This window comes from Geotrypetes seraphini, chromosome 3 (genome assembly GCF_902459505.1).
Source record: "Geotrypetes seraphini chromosome 3, aGeoSer1.1, whole genome shotgun sequence".
NCBI classification, from domain to species: Eukaryota; Metazoa; Chordata; class Amphibia; order Gymnophiona; family Dermophiidae; genus Geotrypetes; species Geotrypetes seraphini.
This window is the reverse complement of record NC_047086.1, coordinates 37,090,814-37,116,165: the sequence shown is the minus strand read 5'-3', so window position 1 is coordinate 37,116,165 and position 25,352 is coordinate 37,090,814. Positions and strand designations below refer to the sequence as shown.

General features: G+C 44.3%; 1 protein-coding gene across 4 annotated transcripts in view; it reads right to left on the bottom strand.

The window, feature by feature from the left end:
* KLHL32 (kelch like family member 32) overlaps positions 1 to 25,352 on the bottom strand; it is a 226,804-nt gene that overhangs the window by 45,592 nt on the left and 155,860 nt on the right. For all 4 annotated transcript variants that reach the window (XM_033939689.1, XM_033939693.1, XM_033939690.1 and 1 more), the window contains one exon: positions 8,032 to 8,758. In XM_033939689.1, coding sequence (XP_033795580.1) covers positions 8,032 to 8,758 — 727 coding nt within the window. The remainder of the gene's footprint in view (positions 1 to 8,031; positions 8,759 to 25,352) is intronic.

The following is a 25,352-nucleotide window of genomic DNA, read 5'->3' as shown; positions in this document are numbered from 1 at the left end:
TGTTTCCTATCCTCCAACCAGTTTTTAATCATTCTCGATTCCATGGCTCACAATTTTTTGAAGTAGATGTTCATGCGGGACCTGTACTTTGGACAATACTGCTAATGAACTAAATGTATGCTAATGAATGCATATCCCATTTATAGAAGCTGAATGACCACATGCAATAATGTACCATAAGGACTACCGTATTTCCCCGCATAGGCCGCACCCATGTATAGGCTGCATAAGCCGCAGCCATATATAGGCCGCAAAAAAGGGCGGCCTATGTTTAAAAACTGGAAGATAAGCCACTCCATGGTATTAGCCGCAGATTATCTTCCGGTACCTCCCCTGCTTTTTAAAATCTTCCCCCCCCACCCCCGTTACCTTTTTCAGAGCCCCCTTGACGGCGGACGGCGAATCTCCAGCAGTGCATGGCAGCCGCGATCTCTTTGGCATCTGGCCTACCCCCCCACCGCCTGCTGAATGGCCGATATCAGCTCTCACGAAACTCGCGAGACCTGACTTAGCAAGCGGTACGGGGCAGGCCAGATGTCGAACGGATCGTGGCTGCCCTGCATCGCTGGAGATTCGCCATTCGCTGTCCAGGGAGCTCCGAAACAGGTACCGGGGGGTGGGGAGGGATGATTAAAAATTTTTATATAGGCCGTGCCCCATACACGGGTTTGTAAAACCCATGTATAGGCCGCGGCCTATATATCTGGAAATACAGTAAATGTAGCAGAGTCTTAGAATGTTAAACGTCTAGGTATTAGCGTATTTGCAATGAATATTCATATATATTTACATATTATAGTTTAAACTTAGTCATGTTTTATTTACATATTTTTATAATACAAAAAAATGGAATTTTGTAAACACTGAGGGACTGGCATTATTCATTCTTGGAACCTAATCATTAATACAAATTGTGGCTTTCTGATCTGTTTCTTATTTGATGGCAAGTCCTCAACATTCAATATCATGCTTTTAGTAAATGGAGGTGAATAAGTAAGAGCATATCACAAAGAGACAAATTTACTGAAATGTGCTACCATTCGGAGTGCATCAGGGCTCTGTCTTATCTCCAATTCTTTTTAATCTTTTTGCTCCTCTTCTTACTCTAGCGCAGTCTATTGGATTTACAGTTTTTGCATACGCAAATGAATTTGTCAGGGGGATGTCGGGATGTGAGGGGGATGTTGAGGGATGTCAGAGGGAGGAGTGTAGGGCTCCGCTAAACCTAGCAAGGGAAATCCCCATCAGCTGAACCACCAGGAATCCCCGAAACCAGCTCAGCTGATGGGGATTCCATTGCAGTGATCAGCTGATGGGAAACTTATGGATTTGGGGGGGGGGGTTTCGCTCTTTGGGTGGTGGGAGGGGGTCATGACCACTGGAGGAGTAAGGGGGGTTCATGCCTTAAATCCTCCAGTGGTCTTCTTGTCAGTTTGGATACCTTTGTGGAACTTAGACACAACTCAAACAGGTCTAACTGCCAGCGTCTAAGTTTCCTCTAGGAAATATTTGATTATGGCTGGGGTACATCCAGATTGAAGCCTGCCACATTCCCACCCATAACACACCTCCCAACACGCCCCTTTGATCTCTGGACACACAGCAGCTTAGAAGTGTTGCTGCATGTCCAGAAAGTTGTTTTTGATTATTGGCACTTGGACGTCCCTGCTATTCTGAACCAAATTCTCCCTGCCAAGCTCTGAACCAAGCCCCCTTCCCTGACAAGCTCTGTACCCAGCCCCCTTCCCTCCCTGCCCTACCAGGCTAGGAAGCCAGCCCCTCTTCCTGAAAGGCTCTGTACCCTGTCCCACTACCCTGCCCTGTACCCTGCCCCGCCTCTGGTGATCTAGTGGTAGACCAGGGCAGGCGGGATCCGTCCCAGCCGACTAAAAATTTTTTACATCCCCATAGTACCTTTTTTAAACCCCTCCCGTACCTTTTAAATCATACCCCCACGAGTCCCACGAGAACTGACACCAGCCATTCAGAAAGTGGCGGCGGGCCCAAGCGGGAGCGCGTAAAGCCTGCTCTTGACCTCTGTGCTCCTGACCTGTGCACTGCTGAGTATGAGAGCCATCTAGCGAAGGAGGGATACACGCTGGACCACCAGGCTGTTTAAAAAAGGTACCGGCGGCAGCGACGGGCAGATGTTTGTTTTAAAATGGGGCGGCAGTGGGGGGTTGTTTTAAAAAGGGATGGTGGGGTTTACAACTCTACAGGGGGGTACAAATTTTGTATCTTCACTGCATAAGACGCACCGAGATTTTCACCCACTTTTGGGTGGGAAAAAAGTGTGTCTTATGGAGCAAAAAAATACGGTATTTTTTCCCTTTATGTTTTTGTTTTATGTCTACATATTTTTGAACTAGAGATAACCTAACAAATTCAATGAGAATCATTTCTCTATGCCAAATTTGGAAACCTTGTAATTAAAAAAGCAAACTGGTTGACATAGGGAAAGGGGGAATGGGACTTGTATATTGCCTTTTTGTAGTTACACATTCAAAGAGGCTTACTTATAGACAGGTACTTATTTTGTACATGTGCATATGGAGAACTACCATATCATGAAGTCTAGCAAGGATAGGTCTTCGAGAGCTCTGAGCAGCAATGTGCTAAAAGGGTGCTCCTGGGAGCAACTCCTTCAACTTCTTAAATATGAAAAGTCTTGTCAAATGGAGATCAGCAGGAGATTCCCTTAATAGCAAAATGACTGTGAAAAGTTTTCTTTGGAATTTCCTATGCCCTGGTACAAAAGATACATAGGGCTCCTTTTACTAAGATGCGCTAGCGTTTTTTAGCGCACGCACGAAATTACTGCGTGCTATACCGCACGGTACGCTTCTAGAATAACGCCAGCTCAATGCTGGTGTTAAGGTCTAACTCTCGCGGCAATTTAGTGCACGTTATTCCGCGTGTTAAGGCCCTAACGCACCTTAGTAAAAGGAGCCCATAGACTCATTAGGGAAGGTGAACTCTGAAATTGCAGGCATCTGTCAATTTATTACAATACTGTACTTTGTACCAATTTAAAAGTTAAAAGTGTAAAAATTGGTTGCTTTAACTTTACATATTTTGGAAAAGATGGAATATCTCATTAAGTTCTTGGTGTCTTTTGTATTTTGCTTACATTGGTGGATGCTCAGTAAGAGAAAACAAAAAAAAACCCTGTGGAGTGACGATGTTCCTAAATGGACTTTATTTGAAAGTGTCAAAGTTTCAAAGGTACACTGAAATTATCCACATAAAATAATTTAATCCACATAAAAGTAAATCATCCACATAAGAGCCTTAAAGGATCTAGTCTGCTAGGGATACAGGACCCAATATGGTCCGCGTTTAGACAAAAAGGCTTCTTCAGGGGTACATTAAGAATGCATGTACATTATGAATAATAGTGGTGATAAAATGTGAAACTGTGAATGATATCTGACATGCAAAGAGTTGGAAAGATATGTGATAAGAGCATGACCCCTAACAGTGCAAATACACTGGCGTACTACTATTACTGCTACTAAAATGGGAACTATAAGAATATTTTTGGGTCATCTACAAGTACAATAACAGCATCTTGAAATCACCATTTTCATCTGTATAAAATCTAAGGTGTGTAAATGCTGCACAGGACTCCTCATTCTAATACTGGAGGCCATAATATAGCATCTGCTACTTAGAACATAAATATTCTGTGGCACACCATTTTCTAATTAGGACATGTTGTAAAGGTTTTATGTACCACACATCCTCTTTAATCAAAACAACTTAAACTATTAAAAAAATTTCTTAGAGAATTACAGTAGAATCTCAGCTATCCGGCAGCCACGAGGATTGGTGGATACCAGATAATAATAATAATAATTTTATTCTTATATACCGCCAAAGCCATGAAGTTCGAGGTGGTTTACAACAAGAAGCGCTGGGCAATCAGCGAAGAGGTCACAATTCAGAGTCATCAATACAATCTTGCATAATGAAAGAAGTGGAAAGCTATAGAGATAACTGTTTTTCTGGGTAATTGAGAATGTGTTAGAAACCTTGTCTAACACAGTCTCACTTCCCCCTCCCCACCCCGAAGCACCAGTGCAGCGGAAGTCCTCAGCCGCAAAGCCCTCCTCCCTCCCTCAAACCCCGAAGTGGCAGAAACAGGCGGCATCCTAAGCCATGGACTCCCTTGCTTGCTCGCTCCCTTCCTTACTCGAGCGCAACAAGTCAGCAGGAGGCAGCCTGCTTGCGGCTAGCCTTGGCAGGGCTTTTCCTATGATCCGTCAGGAGGAAAGGCCCTGCTGGGGCTGGCCATTAGCCATATGTTTTCAGGCTGCCTCCTGCTGACCAGCTGCGCTCGAGTAAGAAAGGGAGATAGGGAGGGAGGGGGTTTGTGGCTCAGGACTAAACTAAACTAAACTAAAACTAAAACCTTAAGTTTGTATACCGCATCATCTCCACGGAAGTAGAGCTCGACACGGTTTACAGGAATTACTAAAGAAAGGAACTCCAATGGGAAGAAGGAGGGCTTGGTAAAAAGGAAGGAAGGAGGGGGACTAAGTAGAGTGAAGAGGGAGGGAGTGGTTACATTTTAGAGAAAAGCCATGTTTTCAAATGTTTTCTGAAACGTTGGAGTGAGGGCGAACTTTGAAGAGGGGCAGATAAGCTATTCCATAGCTCGGTGATCCTGAAGAGGAGGGATGTTCCAAGTCTTCCTGTATGGGAGATGCCCTTCAAAGAGGGGAATGACAGTATGAGTTTTTGAGTGGATCTGGTGGAGTTAGGATTCGGGGAGAGCCAAGATAGTGGAAACAGGGGAGGGAGGATGCCGTGTAGAGACTTGAAGGCTAGGCAGGCGCATTTGTAGTGAACCCTGAGGAGCACTGGGAGCCAGTGAAGCTTAGACAGAAGCGGGGAGACGTGGTCGAATTTGCTTTTTGCGAAGATTAATTTAGCCGCGGTGTTCTGAATCCGCTGTAGTCTGAGAAGACTTTTCTTTGTTAAGCTTAAGTAAATGGAGTTGCAGTAGTCCAGTCTAGAAAGAATAATGAATTGAACGAGTTTCAAGTTCAAGTTTATTAGGATTTGATATACCACTTATCAAGGTTATCTAAGTGGTTTTTTACAATCAGGTACTCAAGCATTTTCCCTATCTGTCCCGGTGGGCTCAAAATCTATCTAACATACCCGGGGCTATGGAGGACTGAGTGACTTGCCCAGGGTCACAAGGAGCAGCGCGGGGTTTGAACCCACAACCCCAGGGTGCTGAGGCTGTAGATCCAACCACTGCGCAAAGTGTTGTTGGTGGAAGCAGGATCTGACTTTCCTTAGCATGTGAAGGTTAAAAAAGCATTTTTTTACTAAGGAGTTAAGGTGATCGTTGAAGGACAGTGTAGAGTCGATGATGATTCCCATAACTTTGCTTGAGTGCTCAAGCTGCAGTTTGGTGCCAGAGGATAATGGGATGACGGTGGGCAGCTGATCCAATTTTGGGCCTAGCCAGAGTAGTTTAGTTTTGGTTTCATTAAGTTTCATTTGAACGGTGAGAGCCCAGGATTGGAGATTCGTTATACAAGAGGAGATGTTGTCAGAGAGGTTGGTGAGGTTGGGATCAGTCTCAAGGAGGACAAGGATGTCGTCGGCGTAAGTGTAAAGTGTCTCAGAGGGGGATAGTTGGAGGAGTTTCAGGGAGGACATATAAACATTGAAAAGAATCGGGGATAGAGGTGAACCCTGAGGAACTCCACAAATCGGTTTCCAAGGGGAGGATGAGGTACCGTTCATGTTAACGAAGTAGGAGCGCGAACGTAAGAACTTCGAGAACCAGTCTAAGACTGTGGAGTGTATGCCAATTTCCGAAAGTTGGAGGATAAGAATGTCATGATGGACAATGTCGAAGGCTGCAGAAAGATCAAATTGAAGAAGGACAGCGAACTTGTTGCAAGAGTGAAGATGTTGGACTTTAGAAATTAAAGAGGCCAGAAGGGATTCAGTGCTAAAGTTGGGTCTGAAGCCATGTTGGTAGGGTAGAAGAATGGAGAATCTCTCAAGATAGGATGAGAGTTGGGTAGCTATGATGGACTCCAGCATCTTGGTCAGAAGAGGAATGTTAGCTATTGGGCGGTAGCTGGACGGTGTGGAGGGGTTTAGATCAGCTTTTTTCAGTAGGGGGGATAATGCAATGTGTCCCATTTCTACAGAAAAAAGGCCTGAGAGTAGGGCGGAATTTATAAGTTTGGTGAGAGATGAGATGGCTTGTGTGGGAATATTTTCGTATAAGTAGGAGGGGAAGGGATCCAAGGTACAGTTGCAGGATTTTAATTTGCGGCAGAGTTTGGAAACTTGGGAGTCGGAGACGGGATCGAAGGTGGTCCAGGATCTATCGGCTGGGATATGGTTGGCTTCGGATGGATTAGTGTTGGAGGCGGCGAGCACCAGAGAGTTGTAGGAGGGTGTTGGAGGGAAGGAGCATCTTAAGGTGGTGACTTTCTCATTGAAAAATTTAGCTAGTTCATCGGCAGATGGAGAGGAGGGGGGTGTGGCGGGATCGTGTTTGGAGGATATGGAACGCCAAATGTTGAACAGTGTATTGCTTTGGTTGTTGGATCTGGAGATTTTGTTGCCGTAGTAGTTCTTCCTTGATTTTTTAATTCAGTATTGTAGAATTTAATATTCACCCTCCAGGTCTGTCTGTTGGAGGGGGATTTAGATTTTTTCCATTTGCGTTCCAGTATTCGACATTTTTGTTTTAGTTGTCTGTGGTATGGAAGGTACCAGGGGGCCTTGCGGGAGTAGGAGACAGTTTTGGTTGACAGAGAAGCAAGGGAGTGGTAGGTGGTTTCCGAGAGGGTGATCCAATTAAGCCAGTTGGATTCAGGGCTTGGAGGATTGGGAGTGGTGGAAAGTAGGTTGAGGAGTTTGTTCCAGAACAGGTCGCTCGCAATTTTTTTGCGGAAGGTAATGGGATTGGGGGTGCGTGGTGGTGGTTCGAGGTGGGACATGAAAATGGGGAGGCAGAAAGCCCCTAGGAAGTGGTCGGACCAGGGGACAGGTTCCCAGCGAGTGTCGTCAACCGAAGTTTTGTAGTCAGTGAGGTCGAGGAAGCTGATGATGTCTAAAGTATGCCCCTTTTCATGGTTTGGGGAGAGAGCCGGGGGTGGGAATCCTAAGGAGGTGAGGAAGTTGTTGAGATCAATAGCAATCTTGTTGGTGGTGTCGTTTATGTGAAGATTAATATCTCCAATGATTAGTAGTCTTTGAAATTTGAGGAAGGCGTTGGTGATAGTCTCAAGGACGAGGTCAGAGGATTTGCCTGCTTCTGCCACAAAGGGGCTTGAATGAGGGGAGGGAGGAGGGCTTTGCAGCTCAGGAACACTGCCGCGCTGGTGCTTCGGGGCGCGGGGGGAGTTGTCTCTCAGCTGCTTGGGGGCCTGAGGGAGAGAGGGAGTGGAGATTTGTGTCTCAGGATCAGGTGGCAACTGCCGCTTATAGTTCTTCGGGACTTGAAGGAGGAAAGGAGGTTTGCAATTTAGGATCACTGCCGCTGTTGCTTTGGGGAACTTTTTTCTTTTCACTGGCAATTTTTTTGCCAGTTGGGCGAGAGTCCTGGTTAACTGAGACCCGGTTAACTGATATTCTACTGTATAATCATATAGGGCCCCTCCTGCAGCAAATGCACTGAAGCCAATTCAATTCCTATGGGTTTCGGTGTATTTGCCGCAGGACAATCATTCCAAGTTTTTATTTAAATTTGATATAACGCTTATAACCATTTCTAAGCGATTTACATTAAACACTTAAATCATATCAAACAAAAATATGACAATCACTTACAGGAAAAAAAAGGAAGGAGGGTAGAACTACAAATGTGATAGGAAAGTAACATAAAACAGGCGGCTTTGTAAAAGAGACCCATAGATCGTTATAGATATACAATTACATTACTCTTGGAAACAGCATATTGTACTTTTACAAATAAATTAAACTATAAAGTAAAATTTCACTGAAACTTTTTTTAAGTGCCTAAAATCTGTGAAATGTTTTCTCTACCTGATATCCAAAGAAGGCCGTCGGCTACACATCCAGCATGGCAGGAGAGGGATGTGTCGAATGGCTGCACAAAGGTCCATTTGTTCTTCCTGGGGCAATATCGCTCCACCGTAGGCAAGACCTGCCGCAGTTCGTTTCTGCCCCCAACAGCGTACAGGTATTCATCTACATTTCCTAGCACAAAGTGTTCCCGGCAGTTCTTCATGGAAGCAATCTCTACCCATGTGTTGCTGCGCGGGTCATAACGACAGGCGGTCCTCACTGCACAGCTGCGGCCACTGGCGTGCTCAGCTTCACCACCCACTACCAATAAGAAATCACCCATAACAGCCACACAGTGGTGACTCCTCCCAACAGGCATGGGGGCCAGATCGCTCCAATTGGCTAGTCCAGCTATGTGGACATTTTCCTGATCCACAGGGTTGAAGTAGCGGAGTTCCTGTACTTTGCAGATCTCCCGTTTTTTGCCACCGACAATGTAGAGCGTGTCGGACTGGAAGCGGGGTTTTGTCCTTATAGTCTGCCAGACCGGCTGTGCATAAATATTCTGGTGATAGTCCAGTGCCTCGTTGATCAGCGGTATAACTATTTCACTAGCTTCTATGAGGGGATTAGACAAGGCTATCCTATGAAGATCATCCACATTCATAAGGCCAAAGCGGACATACTGCAAAAGTTCATCTACGTATTGGTAGCGGCAGTTGTGTTCTAACCATGTCACAGCCAGCTGAGGAAAGGAAACATAAACATTTAGAAAGCATGGGCATGGCTCAACATTACTCGGTTTTTCTTAGGCGATATAAAATTCACTAGCAAGCAAAATGAGAAAGCATAAAGATGGGGCTATGTTTGTAGAGGGATGAGAAAGCTGAAAGAAGCAAACAGCAGAATTTGCTTGTTGACTGCAATTCAGCAGGGCTATCTGTTAAGAGTTACTAGCAGGCGCTCTCATATTCGTACTATTGTGTGTTCTTTTACTGCAGGTTCAATTCAATTCAATGGAACCTACTTACCATATATATTCAAATATAAACCCATCCAAATACAAACCGAGGCAACATTTTTTCCCCCCCCAAAAGGGTGAGAAAATACAAATACAAACTGAACTCGCGGCAGTCTCGCGAGGTTACTGTGGGAACTCATGCCACCCATTATGAGTAGTGAGACTGCATAGGAGGTTCGCTCTTGCCCTGGCTCACCACTGGACCAGGAGGGCTTAAGGTAGGCCCAGGGAGAGTCCTGCAATGGGTCCATGTCTATTTTATCATTTCCTCTCTGAGAAACTCCCTGACCCTTACATGTTTAATGTACAGCGTTCCATACATCTAGCATTGTTATAGAAATGATAAGAAGTACAGTGGTGCCTCGCATAACGAACGCCTCGCACAACGAACGCTGCACACGACGAACTTCATGTCTTGATTCACACAACGAACTTCGTTTCACACAATGAACTTCACACAACGAACTTCGTTTCACACAACGAACTTCGTTTCACACAACGAACTTCGTTTCACACAACGAAGTCGCCCGAGCTGCCGATGTATTGCATCCTTCCGCGCAGGCACTGCAGGCAGTCGTTAGTCACTGCGCTTAACTGCCCTCTCTCACTGTATACAGTCGTCCTTTTAAGATAAACTCAATATTTTTTATATATCATGGCTTCTAAAAAAAGCAGGAAGGTGATTTCTGTTGAAATGAAACGGGAAATAATTAGAAGGAGTGAATGTGGGGTAAAACAGTGTGACCTCGTCAAAGAGTTTGGCCTCAGCAAGACCACCATTTTCACCATTTTGACAAATTTATCTTTTTTTATGTCATCTTAGCATATTTTATGCTGCAGAACGAATTATTTTTTTTAACATGTATTGTTATGGGAAAACGCGTTTCACATAACGAACTTTTCGCATAACAAACTTGCTCCTGGAACGAATTAAGTTCGTTGTGTGAGGCACCACTGTAATAGTCAGACTCAAATATAAACCGAGACCCCCATATTTGGGCCATTTTTTATCCACAAAATCTAGGTTTATATTCGAGTATATATATATATCAATAATGAGCATTAACAATGCTAGTATGGCAGTACGCTTTAGTAACTCTAATCAGTGATCAAATCAATTCCCCCGATATTCAGCTCTATTTAACCAGCTAGGAATTCAGCCAGCTAACTGCTAATATTCAGTGAGAGACAGCCAGTTATCTCTGCTGAATATTTACAGTTGAATAGAAAAAAGTAGGTAATAAGATGGTTAAATGTTATACTTTACATCAGTGCTGGCTGTGGCAAACAGCCGCTTTGAGATAAGTGTTGCCTTTCTGTTAAACAGTTTTTCCACGAAAGGGATTAGTATTTAGGTTTTTTGATCAAAGGTAGGGGAGAGGGGAGAGGGGGGAGCATATATGATTATGTAATAAGGACTTGAAATGATATCTAAATCATAAGAGGTCCTATGAACTGACCTTTTTTCACATTATGATATGCTCACCTCCCATGTTCATTAAAGTTTATTACAATTCATTATAATTTTTGATGGGGATTTTCTGTACAACTATATAGAGAGAGTTATTCAAAAGCTTTTTGTCAAGTTGATGGAGTATTAATTTTGATCAGCGATTATAAGTATTTAATAAATTGGTTTAGAAATAAACATTTGACCATCTTATTACCCACTTTTATCTATTCAGTTTTCGTCAATGGTTCAGATGTTATTTTGAGGCCTGTATTCAGCGAATATTTATAGTTAGCAGCTAGCTGACTATGACACAACTATTCAAACATTGGCTGGCTAAGTTTAATGAGCAAATTGGACTACATAAATAGCAGTCCTATCTTTGCCTACTGTTAACTTAACAGGCTGGCACCGAATATTCACTTAGCTGGTTAAGTTAGAGCCTGCCAAAAAAAAAAAGAAAGGATATCCAGTGCTGATTGAGGGAAACAACCTGGCAGTGAATGTCCAGGTTGAGCCCCAGCATCGGGTAAACAGCACATTGCCTGGCACTGGATGAAATCCTGGACTCAATGTCACTACTGAACTGTTTCAGACCTATGAATTAAGGCATTAGATAATGCTCTTGTACAAAGAATGCACATGCAAATAGTGGAGCCCTTTTACTAAGCTGCATTAAAAAGTGGCCTGTGCTATTATTAGCGCTTGGGTTTCCAATGCGTTGAGGCCACTTTTAGCACTGCGGTAAAATGGCCACATTTTCCATTTTCTGAATTAATGGCCACTTGCTAGTTTGCAAATTCCTATTTACTAGGTGGTAAGGGCTCCCGTGCTAACCACTCCCTAATCCTCGCTAAGCTGAGACAATGTAGCTCTGCTAATCGATTTGCACAGGAGTCCACCCCCCACCCCCTCCCAAACATACCACTGTGCTAAAAAAATAATCTATATTTTAATGCGTAGGAAGCATGCGCTGATCCCAAAATCTGGCACTATCACATGTGTCCCATGGTAGTACATTTTAAACCTGTGGTAAGCTAGTGTGTGTTAATGTTGTGACCAGCCAGGAATTCTTCCAGCGCAGGTCCCAGTCAAGATAAAGGGAAAAGAGGTGAAACCGAAATCCCAGGTAGGAATTGGTAAAGAACAGGTTGGATCTGAATTAAATAATTTCATGGACCACCGGGGGAGCCCAAGAGGCCCTTGGAATACTGCCAGGGCTGATACAACAGGGCGTTTCCCCAGAGTATATAAGCCTGCCCCTGACAACAGGGAAAGAGGCCGGTTAGGGAGGAAATTTAGGCTTTGCCTCCCTAGGGACCCTGACGAGCCAAACAGGGACAGAGAGCCCCAACCTATGGAGCTGGATGAGGTTGAACAACCAGAGGGTTTGACTCATTCTGAGGAACTTATGGACTTCCAAGAGTCTTGTGCTGGTGAGGATGCTAACCTACCTGAACCAATGCAGGTGAACTGGACTCTGAGCCACAAACAGTGAGTGGGTTTTAGAAACTGTTTGTGTGCTGTTCTTTTGTTTTTGAATGCTGATTTTTGGTATGAAAGCTTAGAGAGAGTATTGGGGGAGAGGTTTTGCTTCCACCTGGGAGGGAATGTGAAAGTCTGTTTGAAAGACTGTTTTTTTTGCAAAACCTACTACTCTCTCCTCTTCCTGGCAACCTTAATTAGTAATTGCCAGAGGCTTTCTTATTTTCTGTTATGGACTGGAATCTAAGTAAAACTTGAAAGCTGGACTGTATCTGTTTTTGAGTAAAGAAGAGGACTGCTTGGTAGCAGTCAGAGTGAGCTCTCTACTGAGCCCAGGTCTCAGCAATAGGGGAGACTTAAGAAGCAGGAAGAAAAAGGAAAGTTGGAGTTAATTAGCCCTGCTTCAATTACTCTGCCATTTTGACAGTGTTGTGTGTTTTTTTTCTTTTCTTTACTGGACTTCTGTCTGGAATGTTGAATCGATGAAAGTATTACTTACCTGTTTGGAAGGATTAAGTAAAGAGAGCTATTGATATAAACTGTCCCTGTGTTGGAACTTTATTTGTGGTGTTTTCCACTTTTGAAAATCCGATCCTGCAGGGTGACTCCAGGCCGGGTCACACGCTTGGGTGCTGTTTAGTGTAGCCATCAGAATTGCAACAAAGCCCTGTTCGGGGTTATGCTGGTGGCCACATAATTGGTATCAGGAGTGGGATATTGCACCTCCTGCAGGACACTTGTTGGAACTGCATTTGGAAAAAACAAACAAACAAAAAAAAAAAACGTTTTTCCTTTTGCTTTTTCATTGTTTTTTTTTTGAACTTGTGCTGGAGAAGGCATACTTAGCTTTCTGGTTTGTTTTTTTTTGGATTGGATCAAGTGAACTATGGACTAATTATTTGTTTAAGAAACATATCTTTCCAAAGTGCTTTATTTGAAGTTGCCTGATATCCGCCTGGAGGAGGAGTCTTCAGCCGGAAGTGCAGATAAGGTTACAGCATATCCTTTGGAGGAGGGCTGTGAAGAGACAGTTGGAGTTCGAGTGCGGAGTGAGAGAGAGTCGGACCAAGGTTCCAGAGCCAGGACGACCCAGACCCAGTTCCAGTGGACCGGAGTGCCAGACACAGTTCCAGTTCGGGACCCGAATTCCAGAGGGACAAGCCGTGCGGAGAACGACTGGAGGCCAAGGAGGCCTAAACACCAAAGGCGCAGACTCACCAGTGCTATCGGTAAGAGTACCTAGGCTGGGGGGTCTGGTAAAGGGGAGGAACACGGTTACCAAGCGGCCACACTTGGGTTCCTTTTCTTTTTGTTTGCCTTTCAGGTCCGGATTATGGAGCAAGCCCAGATATTGGCAGCATTGGCCGGAGAGCGACAAAGACAGGCTGAAGAACTAAAAGGCCTATTGCGGTCTAATGAGGAGCGGTGGCAGGCCAGCCAAGACACCATGTTGCGGCAGCATGGGGAACTGATGATTACCATGCAGGAGCAGTCCAAGATATTTGCTCAGATCCTTCAGCAGACGACTACTCAACCAACGCGGCCAGAGATACCGAGTACAGTATCCCCAGCACCGGTAGGATTGAATCCTTTGACAAACCTAAACCTGTGCAAAATTGCACCGGGAGATGCTCCAGATGATTTCCTTTGCTCTTTCGAGCGGATCGCGGTGGCTGCAGGGTGGCCCCAGGAACAATGGGTATTTAGGCTGTTGCCCTGTTTGGCTGGGGAATCCCTAGCAGCATTCCAAACCTTAGGCCCTGAGCATGCGAACAACTATCCCGCGGTGAAAGCCCATATTTTGGATTACCTTGGGTATACTAATGAGCACTATAGACAGAAGTTTAGGGCAACACACATGTTACCCTTAGAAAGACCTAAAGCCCTATTACAGCGAATCACCAAGCTGGCAGAGAAGTGGCTTCAACCTGTCTTGCATGATGCTAGGGCCCTATTTGCTGAAGTTATAAAGGAACAGTTGTTGGAGGCCGTCCCTAGAAATATTAAATCATGGGTTAAGAGGCAAAATTGTAAAACACTGGGACAAGTGTTGGAAGTTGCTGAGGCATACCTTGACTCACAGGAATTCACAGGGGAAGGCTCGGGCACTGTACAGGGACACCCACTTAGACAGAGTCCAGTGGACCAGGGTAAGGGCTGGAATAAAAAAAATCCCTCTAAGGATTCATTCTCTCCTATGCCTAGGTCTAACACTCAGGGAAGTGAAAGAAGGTGTTATAGGTGTGGGAAGGTAGGACATACCCAAAAGTTCTGTAGGGAGAGGAGAGATTTTGTGATTCATCGAGACTCTAATAGAGCCGATACGTCAGTGTGCCAGGTCCCGGTATGGGTGGCTGGGAAAAGAATAATGGCATTGTTAGACACAGGGGCTGAACAATCAGTGATTTCACGCCAACTGTGTAAACAGGGTGAGGCCTTTCCCTTAAGGAAGGGAAAATTGGGTGAAGTGTTTGTGAGATGTGTGCATGGAGACTCTAGACGATACCCACTGGCTAAGATAGAGTTCGAACACGACAGGAAGAAATATAATCTTCAAGTGGCGGTGGTGCATTCATGCCCTTTCCCATTGATTCTAGGCAGGGATTGGCCTGGATGGAAGAAGGGGGTGAAGCCAACTAGACCCAGGGTGAATAAAACTCCAGTAGAATTTCAACCTTCGCACAAACTAGTGTTGGGAGTACAGACTAAGGGAGGTCGGTATCCAGATAGGAAAAAATGGGGAAAAAGACAGTTTTCTGGTGCAACGGCTAGACCGGGGTGGCGCCCCACACTTAGGTGGGTCCCACTCTCAGAGAGTGCTAAGGCCCCCACTCAGGCATATTCTAGAGCGGCAGGCTTTGATGTCTATGCAGCGCATGGACAGGTTCTACCCCCCAAAGGCAGAGCTCTGGTAAAAACTGATTTACAGATTTCTCCACCGCCAGGCTCTTACATAAGAATAGGCCCTAGGTCGGGTTTAGCCGCAGAGCATTCGTTGGATGTGGCAGCAGGCGTAATTGACCCCGATTATAGGGGGAATATCATGGTATTATTAGTGAACCATGCGAAGTCGGATTTTCAGGTTCGTTCTGGAGACAAGATCGCCCAACTAATATGTGAGCGTATTTGGCATGCTAAATTTTGTTTACTCTCTTTTGATCTTCTCTCTTTCATGAGCTTATAGGGATAAGCTCCATTTAAGGGTGGGGGTATGTGACCAGCCAGGAATTCTTCCAGCGCAGGTCCCAGTCAAGATAAAGGGAAAAGAGGTGAAACCGAAATCCCAGGTAGGAATTGGTAAAGAACAGGTTGGATCTGAATTAAATAATTTCATGGACCACCGGGGGAGCCCAAGAGGCCCTTGGAATACTGCCAGGGCTGATACAACAGGGCGTTTCCCCAGAGTATATAAGCCTGCCCCTGACAACAGGGAAAGAGGCCGGTTAGGGAGGAAATTTAGGCTTTGCCTCCCTAGGGACCCTGACGAGCCAAACAGGGACAGAGAGCCCCAACCTATGGAGCTGGATGAGGTTGAACAACCAGAGGGTTTGACTCATTCTGAGGAACTTATGGACTTCCAAGAGTCTTGTGCTGGTGAGGATGCTAACCTACCTGAACCAATGCAGGTGAACTGGACTCTGAGCCACAAACAGTGAGTGGGTTTTAGAAACTGTTTGTGTGCTGTTCTTTTGTTTTTGAATGCTGATTTTTGGTATGAAAGCTTAGAGAGAGTATTGGGGGAGAGGTTTTGCTTCCACCTGGGAGGGAATGTGAAAGTCTGTTTGAAAGACTGTTTTTTTTGCAAAACCTACTACTCTCTCCTCTTCCTGGCAACCTTAATTAGTAATTGCCAGAGGCTTTCTTATTTTCTGTTATGGACTGGAATCTAAGTAAAACTTGAAAGCTGGACTGTATCTGTTTTTGAGTAAAGAAGAGGACTGCTTGGTAGCAGTCAGAGTGAGCTCTCTACTGAGCCCAGGTCTCAGCAATAGGGGAGACTTAAGAAGCAGGAAGAAAAAGGAAAGTTGGAGTTAATTAGCCCTGCTTCAATTACTCTGCCATTTTGACAGTGTTGTGTGTTTTTTTTCTTTTCTTTACTGGACTTCTGTCTGGAATGTTGAATCGATGAAAGTATTACTTACCTGTTTGGAAGGATTAAGTAAAGAGAGCTATTGATATAAACTGTCCCTGTGTTGGAACTTTATTTGTGGTGTTTTCCACTTTTGAAAATCCGATCCTGCAGGGTGACTCCAGGCCGGGTCACACGCTTGGGTGCTGTTTAGTGTAGCCATCAGAATTGCAACAAAGCCCTGTTCGGGGTTATGCTGGTGGCCACAATGTGAAGCCCAATATGAACTCTAAACTTACCCCACCCCCTCCTTTTTTTTTTAATCAAGCTGCGCTGCTGAGCAGCTCAAGCTAAATTAAATGCCGAGCCGCACATTCTAATCCTATGGGTAGCTCAGCATTTAGCTTGTGCTGCTCGGCCGCATGACTTGATAAAAGGGGAGCTAGCCTCCTAAGCTGGAGCCCTATTTTCAGTCAAACTTTTTAGCTGAAAATTTATCTTAATTTAGGATCTTAAAGTTCTGCTCAGAAATTCAAGCCCGCTAGACTGTAATTACAGCTTATACAGTCTCTCCAGCATTATCGGGCACATCTGCTGCTGGGCTTGGGGATATGCCCAGCTTGGACAACGATCTATCGTTGAGCCCTGGCAGACCTAACCCATCTCCTGCTCCTGGAGAAGCAAGGGAAAGCTTCCCATCTATGGAGAGTCCTCAGGAATCGCCAAGAGAGAGGATAGTAGAACCCATAGCAAATCTGGAAGTGGAAGCTGAGAACGCTCCCCACATCGAAACTCAATGGAGCTGGAATAGCGATACCGAGAGGTGGTGAGTTTAGAGGAAGTCCAGGCCTGGTTGAGACCGAGATCTTTGAGCAAGATCAGCCCCCATTATCCACACTCAAACCACTCATGAAACTGCTGGTAGTTACACTTGACTCTCTCTGGGCCACGATTGAGAACCTACATCTGCTATGTACTAATTTTATGACTCCAACGCTCTGGGGGGTTCATAATCCAAAAAAAACAAACGTCCAAAATGTGGCCTAAATCAATACTTGGATGATCAAAAAGACAGATCGTCCAAGTACCGATAATCATAGCTGGTTTTAGACGCATTTAAAACCAGCTTAGGCCTTTGGGTCCGGGTTGTTGTGGAGGGGAGGTCCAGGGGTGGGAGCACGGTCGGGGGGAAAGGGGGTGTCCGGAAGGAGGGATTGGGGACCCTCCTGTCAGGGAGGTTCGAGGGGGATCGCAGCAGCAGAAATTAGGCATCTCGCCTGCTGTGATCGTTACCAGTGCAGGGGGATGGGTTGCCTGGGCCGCTGAGCTGATCGCAGCAGCCGTGATCAGCTCAGCGGCCCGATTCAAAACTTACACCTGTTTTGACTTAAGTTCCATCTGGTAACCTGTCAAATCTTTTTGGTTATGGCTGCCAGATGACTAATTCTAGATCGGCCCACTTCCCACCCTATCCACTCCTCCAAAAATGCCCCTTTTTACTCTGGGCATACAGAGGCAGTGAAAAGGCCTAAGCTGGTTTTAGATATGTCTAAAACCAATTTTGATTATCGGTACTTGGACGGTCTTTCTGATCGTATAAGTACCAACTTAGGCTGCTTTTTGGACTTTTTAAAAAAAATTATGAGCCCCTGAAAGATCTCAATATGTATATTTTAGAAGAAAAGCAGGAGAGGGAAGATATGATAGAGACATTTAAATATCTACGTGGCATAAATGCACATGGGTTGAGTCTCTTTCATTTGAAAGGAAGCTCTGGAATGAGAGGGCATTGGATGAAATTAAGGGGTGATAGGTTCAGGAATAATCTGAGGAAATACTTTTTTACAGAAAGGTAGAACAGTCTCCAGGAAGAAGTGGTGGAGACAGAGATTGTGTCTAAATTCAAGAAGGCATGGGATAGGCACGTAGGATCTCTTACAGAGAGGCACAGATAATGGTTACTGCAGATGGGCAGACTAGATGGCCCGTTTGGCCTTTATCTACCATCATGTTTCTACCTGGGGAGTTAGTGGAGCAGGGGAAGGCTGCTGTAGTAATGCAGCACTATACTGCATAAATCATTGTAACAGTAAGAAAAAATTTAATATTGCAGAAATATCTGCCCTGAACCAGAAGTTGCTGATACTAGGTGAGGCATAGAAGGTTGTTTTGGTGGTATAGGATCTTGCTCTAGGGGAACCCGGGAGGCAAGTCGTTTAGTTATAGAGGGACCTTTAGGGGATTTTGTAGGTTTACCTGCATCCCCCGGAGTCCCCTTCTCTTAAACGGGAGAGGACCGTGAGGCAGGCTTTGAAGTTACTGGAACCAGAAATGGACTGCAGCCTCCAGGTTGGAAACTGGAACAATTTATGTTGACTAGACTGGAGATAAGCTACAGATTTGTGGCAGAAGCTTTGTACCCAAAGAGAAAAACCTTTCCTCCAAGATTGAAAGTCATTTTCTTTCTTTTTTTTATTTCAAATTAGAAATGAAGCAGTTGACATATTTTAAATATTTTACTGTTTCAAAGCTGTTTCTTTTGTTAGAAGCTGTTAAAATAAATGTTGCTTTTTAAACTACCCACTAGTGTATATGAAAACATCTTCTTACCTCACAGTTTTCAATCTCCAATGCTAACAAATGTTATCCCAATATTCCACCAGAGAACCAGACTCATGATATAGTAACATAGTAAATGACGGCAGATAAAGACCTAACAGTCCATCCAATCTGCCCCATTAGTTATTCTCATTAAAAATACATGATTAAATTAACTTGTCTCTTCTTTGATATTTCTGGGCCATAGACTAAAGTCCACCTGATATTGTCCTAGGTTCTAACTGCAGAAGTTGCCATCAAAGCTCACTACAGTATTTCCAACCATCCTGTTGTTTGCAGGATATCTACTGTAAACTCTGGCCAGTAATGTCCTTATGTTCCAAGTTAGTGGAGTTCTCATTGATGCCCTCCCCAGCCCATCCTACACCGAATCATCATATATGGAACACAAACCGTACAAGTCTGTCCAATACCGGCCTTAGTTCTTTATACCATTTATTTTCTAATTAGAGATCCCCTGTGTTTATCCCACACTTTTTTGAATTCCATCACCGTTTTCTTCTCTACCACCTCCTTCAAGAGGGAATTCTAAGAACCCACCACCCTTTCCATGAAAAAGAATTTCCTAACATTACTCCTAAGTCTTCCTCTCTGCAACCTCAAGTTATGCCCTCTAGTTTACCATTTTCTCTTCTCTGGAAAAGATTTGATTCTACAGTATATTAATACCTTTCAAGTATTTCATCACCATCTGTATCATATCTCCCCTATCCCTCCTCTACTCTAGAGTATACTTGTTTAGGTCTTTCAGTCTCTTCTCGTACTTCTTTTGGTTCAAACCCCTTACCATTTTCGTCGCCTTCCTCTGGACCAATTCAAGTCTTTTTATATTCTTCACCAGATACGGCCTCCAAAACTGAACACAATACAACCAAGTGCGGCCTCACCAATGACCTATACAGGGGCATAAACACCTCCCTTCTGCTGGTTATTCGTCTTTCTATACTGCCTAGCATACTTCTGGCTATAGCCACCACCTTAACACACTGTTTAGATGCCTTTAGATCTACAGACACAATCACCCCAAGGTCCCTCTCTTCGTTTCTGCTTATCAGCCTCTCACTTCCCAGCATATACGGTTCCCTCAGATTTCTAACCCCCCACCCCCCCCCAAGTACTCTGCACTTCTTCGCATTGAATTTTAGTTGCCAGACTTTAAACCATTCTTCTAACTTTTACAGATCTTTCTTCAAAAGTTAGAAGAATGGTCTAATGTCTGGCAGCTAAAATTCAATACGAAGAAGTTCAGAATGATGCATCTGGGGGTAGAAATCCGAGGGAACCATATGTGCTGGGAGATGAGAAGCTGACAAGCACAAAGAGATAGATCTTGATATGATTGTGACCGAGGATTTGAAGGCATCTAAAGCATAAACCCTCCTCTTTTAAAACAAGTTTAAACCTACTGATCTGGAAAGAAAAATATGGTTATCCCTCCTTCTACTATCCTTGTGCCCATATTTTGCTACCCATTTTTAAATTCCTTGTCAGTCTTACAAATAATTTACCCAAAAGTTGTACACACTGTAGAAGTAGGCAGGCAAACCCCTCTGAGTTGTGCTACCTTTAATCAAAACTAATCAAGATGCAAGATAAATAGGATTTTAAGATTCTCAACTTTCTAGTATAAAAACAAATACAGAACTATTTTTCCAGGTGTTGTGTTGTGTTGTGTTCTGCTTGTGGAAAATAAGAAACAGAAAAAAAAGCCACAGTGAAGGTCAAAGAGTGAAAGAACTTCCTCAGGGTGGAGAATAAATTAAATCCCAAAGAAATAAAAGTGATTTTCAGAGTGTGAGTTACAAACTCCAAATGACCATGATTGACAGCCAAACTATATCCATGCAATATTGAAGACGGCACGTTCTCATTTACCTCAGTATAGCCAGCAAGCGCCCATTAAACATCCGTCTGAGGCCCAAATTAACCTTCTTGGCAAACTGAAAGAGGCACAAACTATCATAATCAACCTTCCATTATCACAGCAGCCTCCAGTTAAAGGGTCAGAATAATTGTGCCATCAGAGCACTGATTGTTTTCAATCAACAGACGGCTGGAGTGACAGCTCGGTGATGGAGTAGTGTGATGAAACCACACCAGGCCTAATCAGAGTAGATGAAAGGAAGGCATGATTGGTGCAAATGAACAGTCGTGCCTTTCTTTTTCATTTACAATCTGAAATTACTCTTAAATTTATAGGAGGAGGGGGCCTTTTCTCCTGTCTTATGAGTACCACCAAAAGAATGTTTGACTTGCTATGAGTTTCGGTACTACAAAGCTTTAGAAACACATGTAAGGCTGTCATCTGAGGCTCTTAAATGGTAATCTGGCAGAATTTTTACAAACTCAAATAAAGATCAGAATGACTAATGGTTTTCAATGACCTAACCTCTGTAGCACTGCCTGATTATCAGAGCATCTAATCACTGTCAACATGCTGCATGATGATTTTCAGTAAAATTGGCAGATTACAAAGTCCCATAAATTCTTTCTTCCAAGCAATGCGCAATTGCTGATTTTTATATATTTGAAATAATGTTTCCCCTCCAACAGTGATAACTGGAATAGGATTATTAGGGCCAAGTAGAAAGAAAACAATAAGGGGCTGATTCTGTCGCCTGTCAATCACAGACAGGCGCTGCTTTCAGAATTGGGGATGTCGGTGCCTAGCAAGGACCCTAGGCACCAGAAATGTAGACCAGGTATTGTAAGCATGTCAGGGCCAAAAAGTCTAAGTATAAGTTTTATTTGTTTTTTTGTTATTGTTTGTTTTTTTAGTTGCCCCCTTCCTGATGACGCCTTGAGCGAAACTCGAGTTGAAGGGAGGCCAGTAGATTAAAGAATGAGGGGTTACACAAGGCACAGCACTTGGTTTAGATACACTTAATTTGTCCAGCATAATCATTGGTGTCCCGCCTCCAGCAAGTTTACACTGTTCTCAGATAAGTATTTTTTACTCATTTGATATATTTTTTCTAAAGTAAGAATATGTGATCAAACAGGAGGACGGCAAAAGAGACTTTGAAGTGCTATGCTGGCATTTTTATGACATTAATTGGTTGGTGACTGAGCACTATTTACAATTATACACTGGTATATTTTTTGGCATGTATGAAGCTAAGCATTTATGATATTACTAGTGTTTAAGCCCGTTACATTAACGGGTGCTAGAATATATGCCTGTCTGTCTTTCTTTATTTATGTCTCTCTCCCTCTCCTGTCTCTTTCTTCCTTTCTTTCTGTCTGTCTCCCTCCTGCTATTTTTCTCTCTCTCTCCCTGGCACCCTTTGTCTGTCTTTCTTTCTGTCTGTCTCTCTGGTCCCCTCTCTGTCTTTCTTTCTGTCTGTCTCTCTCCCTGGCCTCCTTTGTCTGTCTGTATTTCTTTCTGTCTCTCTCCCCCCCCCCCACTTTCCTTTGCAGAAGCAGCAGCGGTATTTCCCTTCCCCTCCAGGTCCCTGTGAAGTAGTAGCAGCATTTTCCCCCTCCCCCCATTCCCTTCTCTCCCCCCCCCTTTCCTTTGCAGAAGCAGCAGTGATATTTCCCTTCCCCTCCAGATCCCTGTGAAGTAGTAGCAGCATTTTCCCCCTCCCCCCATTCCCTTCTCTCCCCCCCTTTCCTTTGCAGAAGCAGCAGTGATATTTCCCTTCCCCTCCAGATCCCTGTGAAGTAGTAGCAGCATTTCCCCCCCATTCCCTTCTCTCCCCCCCCACTTTCCTTTGCAGAAGCAGCAGCAGTATTTCCCTTCCCCTCCAGGTCCCTGTGAAGTAGTAGCAGCATTTTCCCCCACCCCCCATTCCCTTCTCTCCCCCCCTCACTTTCCTTTGCAGAAGCAGCAGTGATATTTCCCTTCCCCTCCAGGTCCCTGCTGAAGCAGTAGCAGCATTTCCCCCCACCCCCCCATTCCCTTCTCTTACTGTGAGCTGTCCTGCTCCGTTCGGCCCCTCCCCCTTCCCTTCCCTTCCCGCGGGCTGGCCTGCTGCGGCTGAAGTTTTAAAAAAAAGTTTCAAAGTACTGGCGGCTCCTCTGACGATCCCCATGGTGGCTGATCCTCCTGTAAAGAGCAGCCTGCGATGGTGGCCGGCTTTAGCGAACCTCGCAGGCTGCTCTCCAACTCGGTAGCACGTTCCCTCTGACGCGATCCCGTGCGTCAGAGGGAACGTGCTACCGAGGTTGGAGAGTGGCCTGCGAGGTTCGCTAAAGCCAGCCACCATCGCAGGCTGCTCTTTACAGGAGGATCAGCAGCAGCGGCGGCGGCGGCGAGTGAGGGCCAAGGTGTGTTCCCTGCCGAGGACGCGGGCAGGGAGAGAGCTTGCCTGGCTTCCAGGGTGAGTGAGGGCGGGAGGAGGGGAGTGGCCAGAATGTTCCCTGCCGCTGGGTTGGCTGCCACGGGTCACACACCACAGCGGCAGGGAACACAAAATCCTAAGTGCGCATGTGCGCTTAGTCTTTTATTATATAGGACAATATAGAAGAAAATAACTTGTGGAGTCATTGTTTTCAGGATTTTACAGACCTACATTTCTGGCACCTACATTTCTGGCAGAATCGTGGCTAGCATTGCCTAGTGCCACTAAAATCTGACACCACCCCTAAACATGCCCATTTCCAGGGATTCTACGTCATTAAGCAATGCTAGGTACCATGGACCTAGATGCCAGTCCCAGAGTCCACCTAGTGTCTTCTAATTTTTTGTTTTGTCAAGGTTTTAATTGGATCTTAAATGGCGTAACCAATTAAAACCCTTAGGTTAATCACCAGTAGGCGTGATCTAGGTGCCTACTGATAACGAACTATAGGCAGCTTTTCAAAAATCTGGCCCTAAGTTACCAAAATGAGGAAAACATGGATTTCCAGAGTCCTTCCTTAAACACAGAAGGGAATGGCTCTGCCAGGTAACTTTTAGGGGGCGCTTTCTAAAACAGCTTTCCTGGATCCAAAGTCCATGTAGACTTTCCCTTTGAAAACTGTATCCATATCCAACCAATTCATGGGTTTTGTTACTACTTTTTATGTAGGATGTAGGATGTACTTGGAAGGGGGGATGGAACTCCTCTTGTATGAGAAAAGGAGAATAGGATACTTCATCTTGGAAACAAGATTGCTGAGATGAGATACGATTGAGGTAGTTAGATACAAAGCACTGATAAAGACACCTAAGAAAGAATATGAAGAGAAACTTGTAAAAGAGGCAAAAACTCATAGCAATTTTTTTAGATACATCAGAAGCAGAAAACCTGTGAGGGAATCTGTGGGACCGTTGGATGATCAAGGAGCGAAAGGGGCGCTCAGGGAGGATAAGGCCATAGCAGAGAGACTGAATTAATTCTTTGCTTTGGCCTTTACGGAAAATGATGTAAGAGATCTACCTGAACCGGAAATGGTTTTCAAGGGTGATGATGCGGAGGAAATGAAAGAAATCTCGGCAAAACTGGAAGATGTACTAAGCCAAATCGATAAGTTAAAAAGTGATAAATCGCCAGGATGGTATACATCCCAGGGTTTTAAAAGAACTCAAAAATGAAATTGCTGACCTGCTGTTAGTGATCTGTAACCTGTTGCTAAAATCGTCTGTAGTACCTGAAGATTGGAGGGTGGCCAATATTATACCGATTTTTAAAAAGGGCTCCAGGGAAGATCCAGAAATTACAGATCGGAAAGCCTCACTTCAGTGCCGGGCAAAATGTTAGAAACGATTATAAAATATAAAATTCTGGAACACGTAGACAAACATGACTTAATGAGACAGAATCAACATAGGTTCAGCCAAGGAAGATCTTACCTCACAAATCTGCTTGACTTCTTTGAAGGTGTGACTATACATGTGGATAAAGGTGAGCCGGTTGATATAGTATATGTAGATTTTGATAAAGTTCCTCACGAGAGGCTCCTGAGAAAATTAAAGTGTCATGGGATAGGTGGCAAAGTTCATTTGTGGATTAGGAATTGGTTAGCAGATAAAAAACGGAGGGCAGGGTTAAATTGTCAATTTTCTCAATGGAGGAGAGTAAACAGTGGAGTGCCACAGGGGTCTATACTGGGATCGATGCTAGTTAACTTATTTATAAATGGTCTGGAAATTGGAACGATGAGTGAGGTGATTAAATTTGCAGATGACACTAAACTGTTCAAAGTTGTTAAAAGGCATGCGGATTGTGAAAAATTGCAGGTGGACCTTAGGATACTGGAAGACTGGGTGTCCAAATGGCAGATGAAATTTAATGTGGACAAATGCAAAGTGATGCACATTGGGAAGAATAACCTGAATCACAATTACCGGATGGTAGGGTCCACCTTGGGGATTAGCGCCCAAGAAAAGGATCTGGGTGTTATCGTAGACAATACAATTAAATCTTCCGCCCAATGTGCAGCAGCGGCCAAAAAAGCAAATAGGATGCTAGGAATCATTAAAAAAGGGATGGTTAACAAGACTAAGAATGTTATAATGCCCATGTATCTCTCCATGGTATGACCTCATCTGGAGTATTGCGTTCAATTCTGGTCTCCTTATCTCAAGAAAGATATAGTGGCGCTAGAAAAGGTTAAAAGAAGAGCAACCAAAATGGTGAAGGGGATGGAACTCCTCTCGTATGAGGAAAGACTAAAATGGTTAGGGCTCTTCAGCTTGGAAAAGAGATGGCTGAGGGAAGATATGATTGAAGTCTACAAAATCTTGAGCAGAGTAGAACGGGTACAAG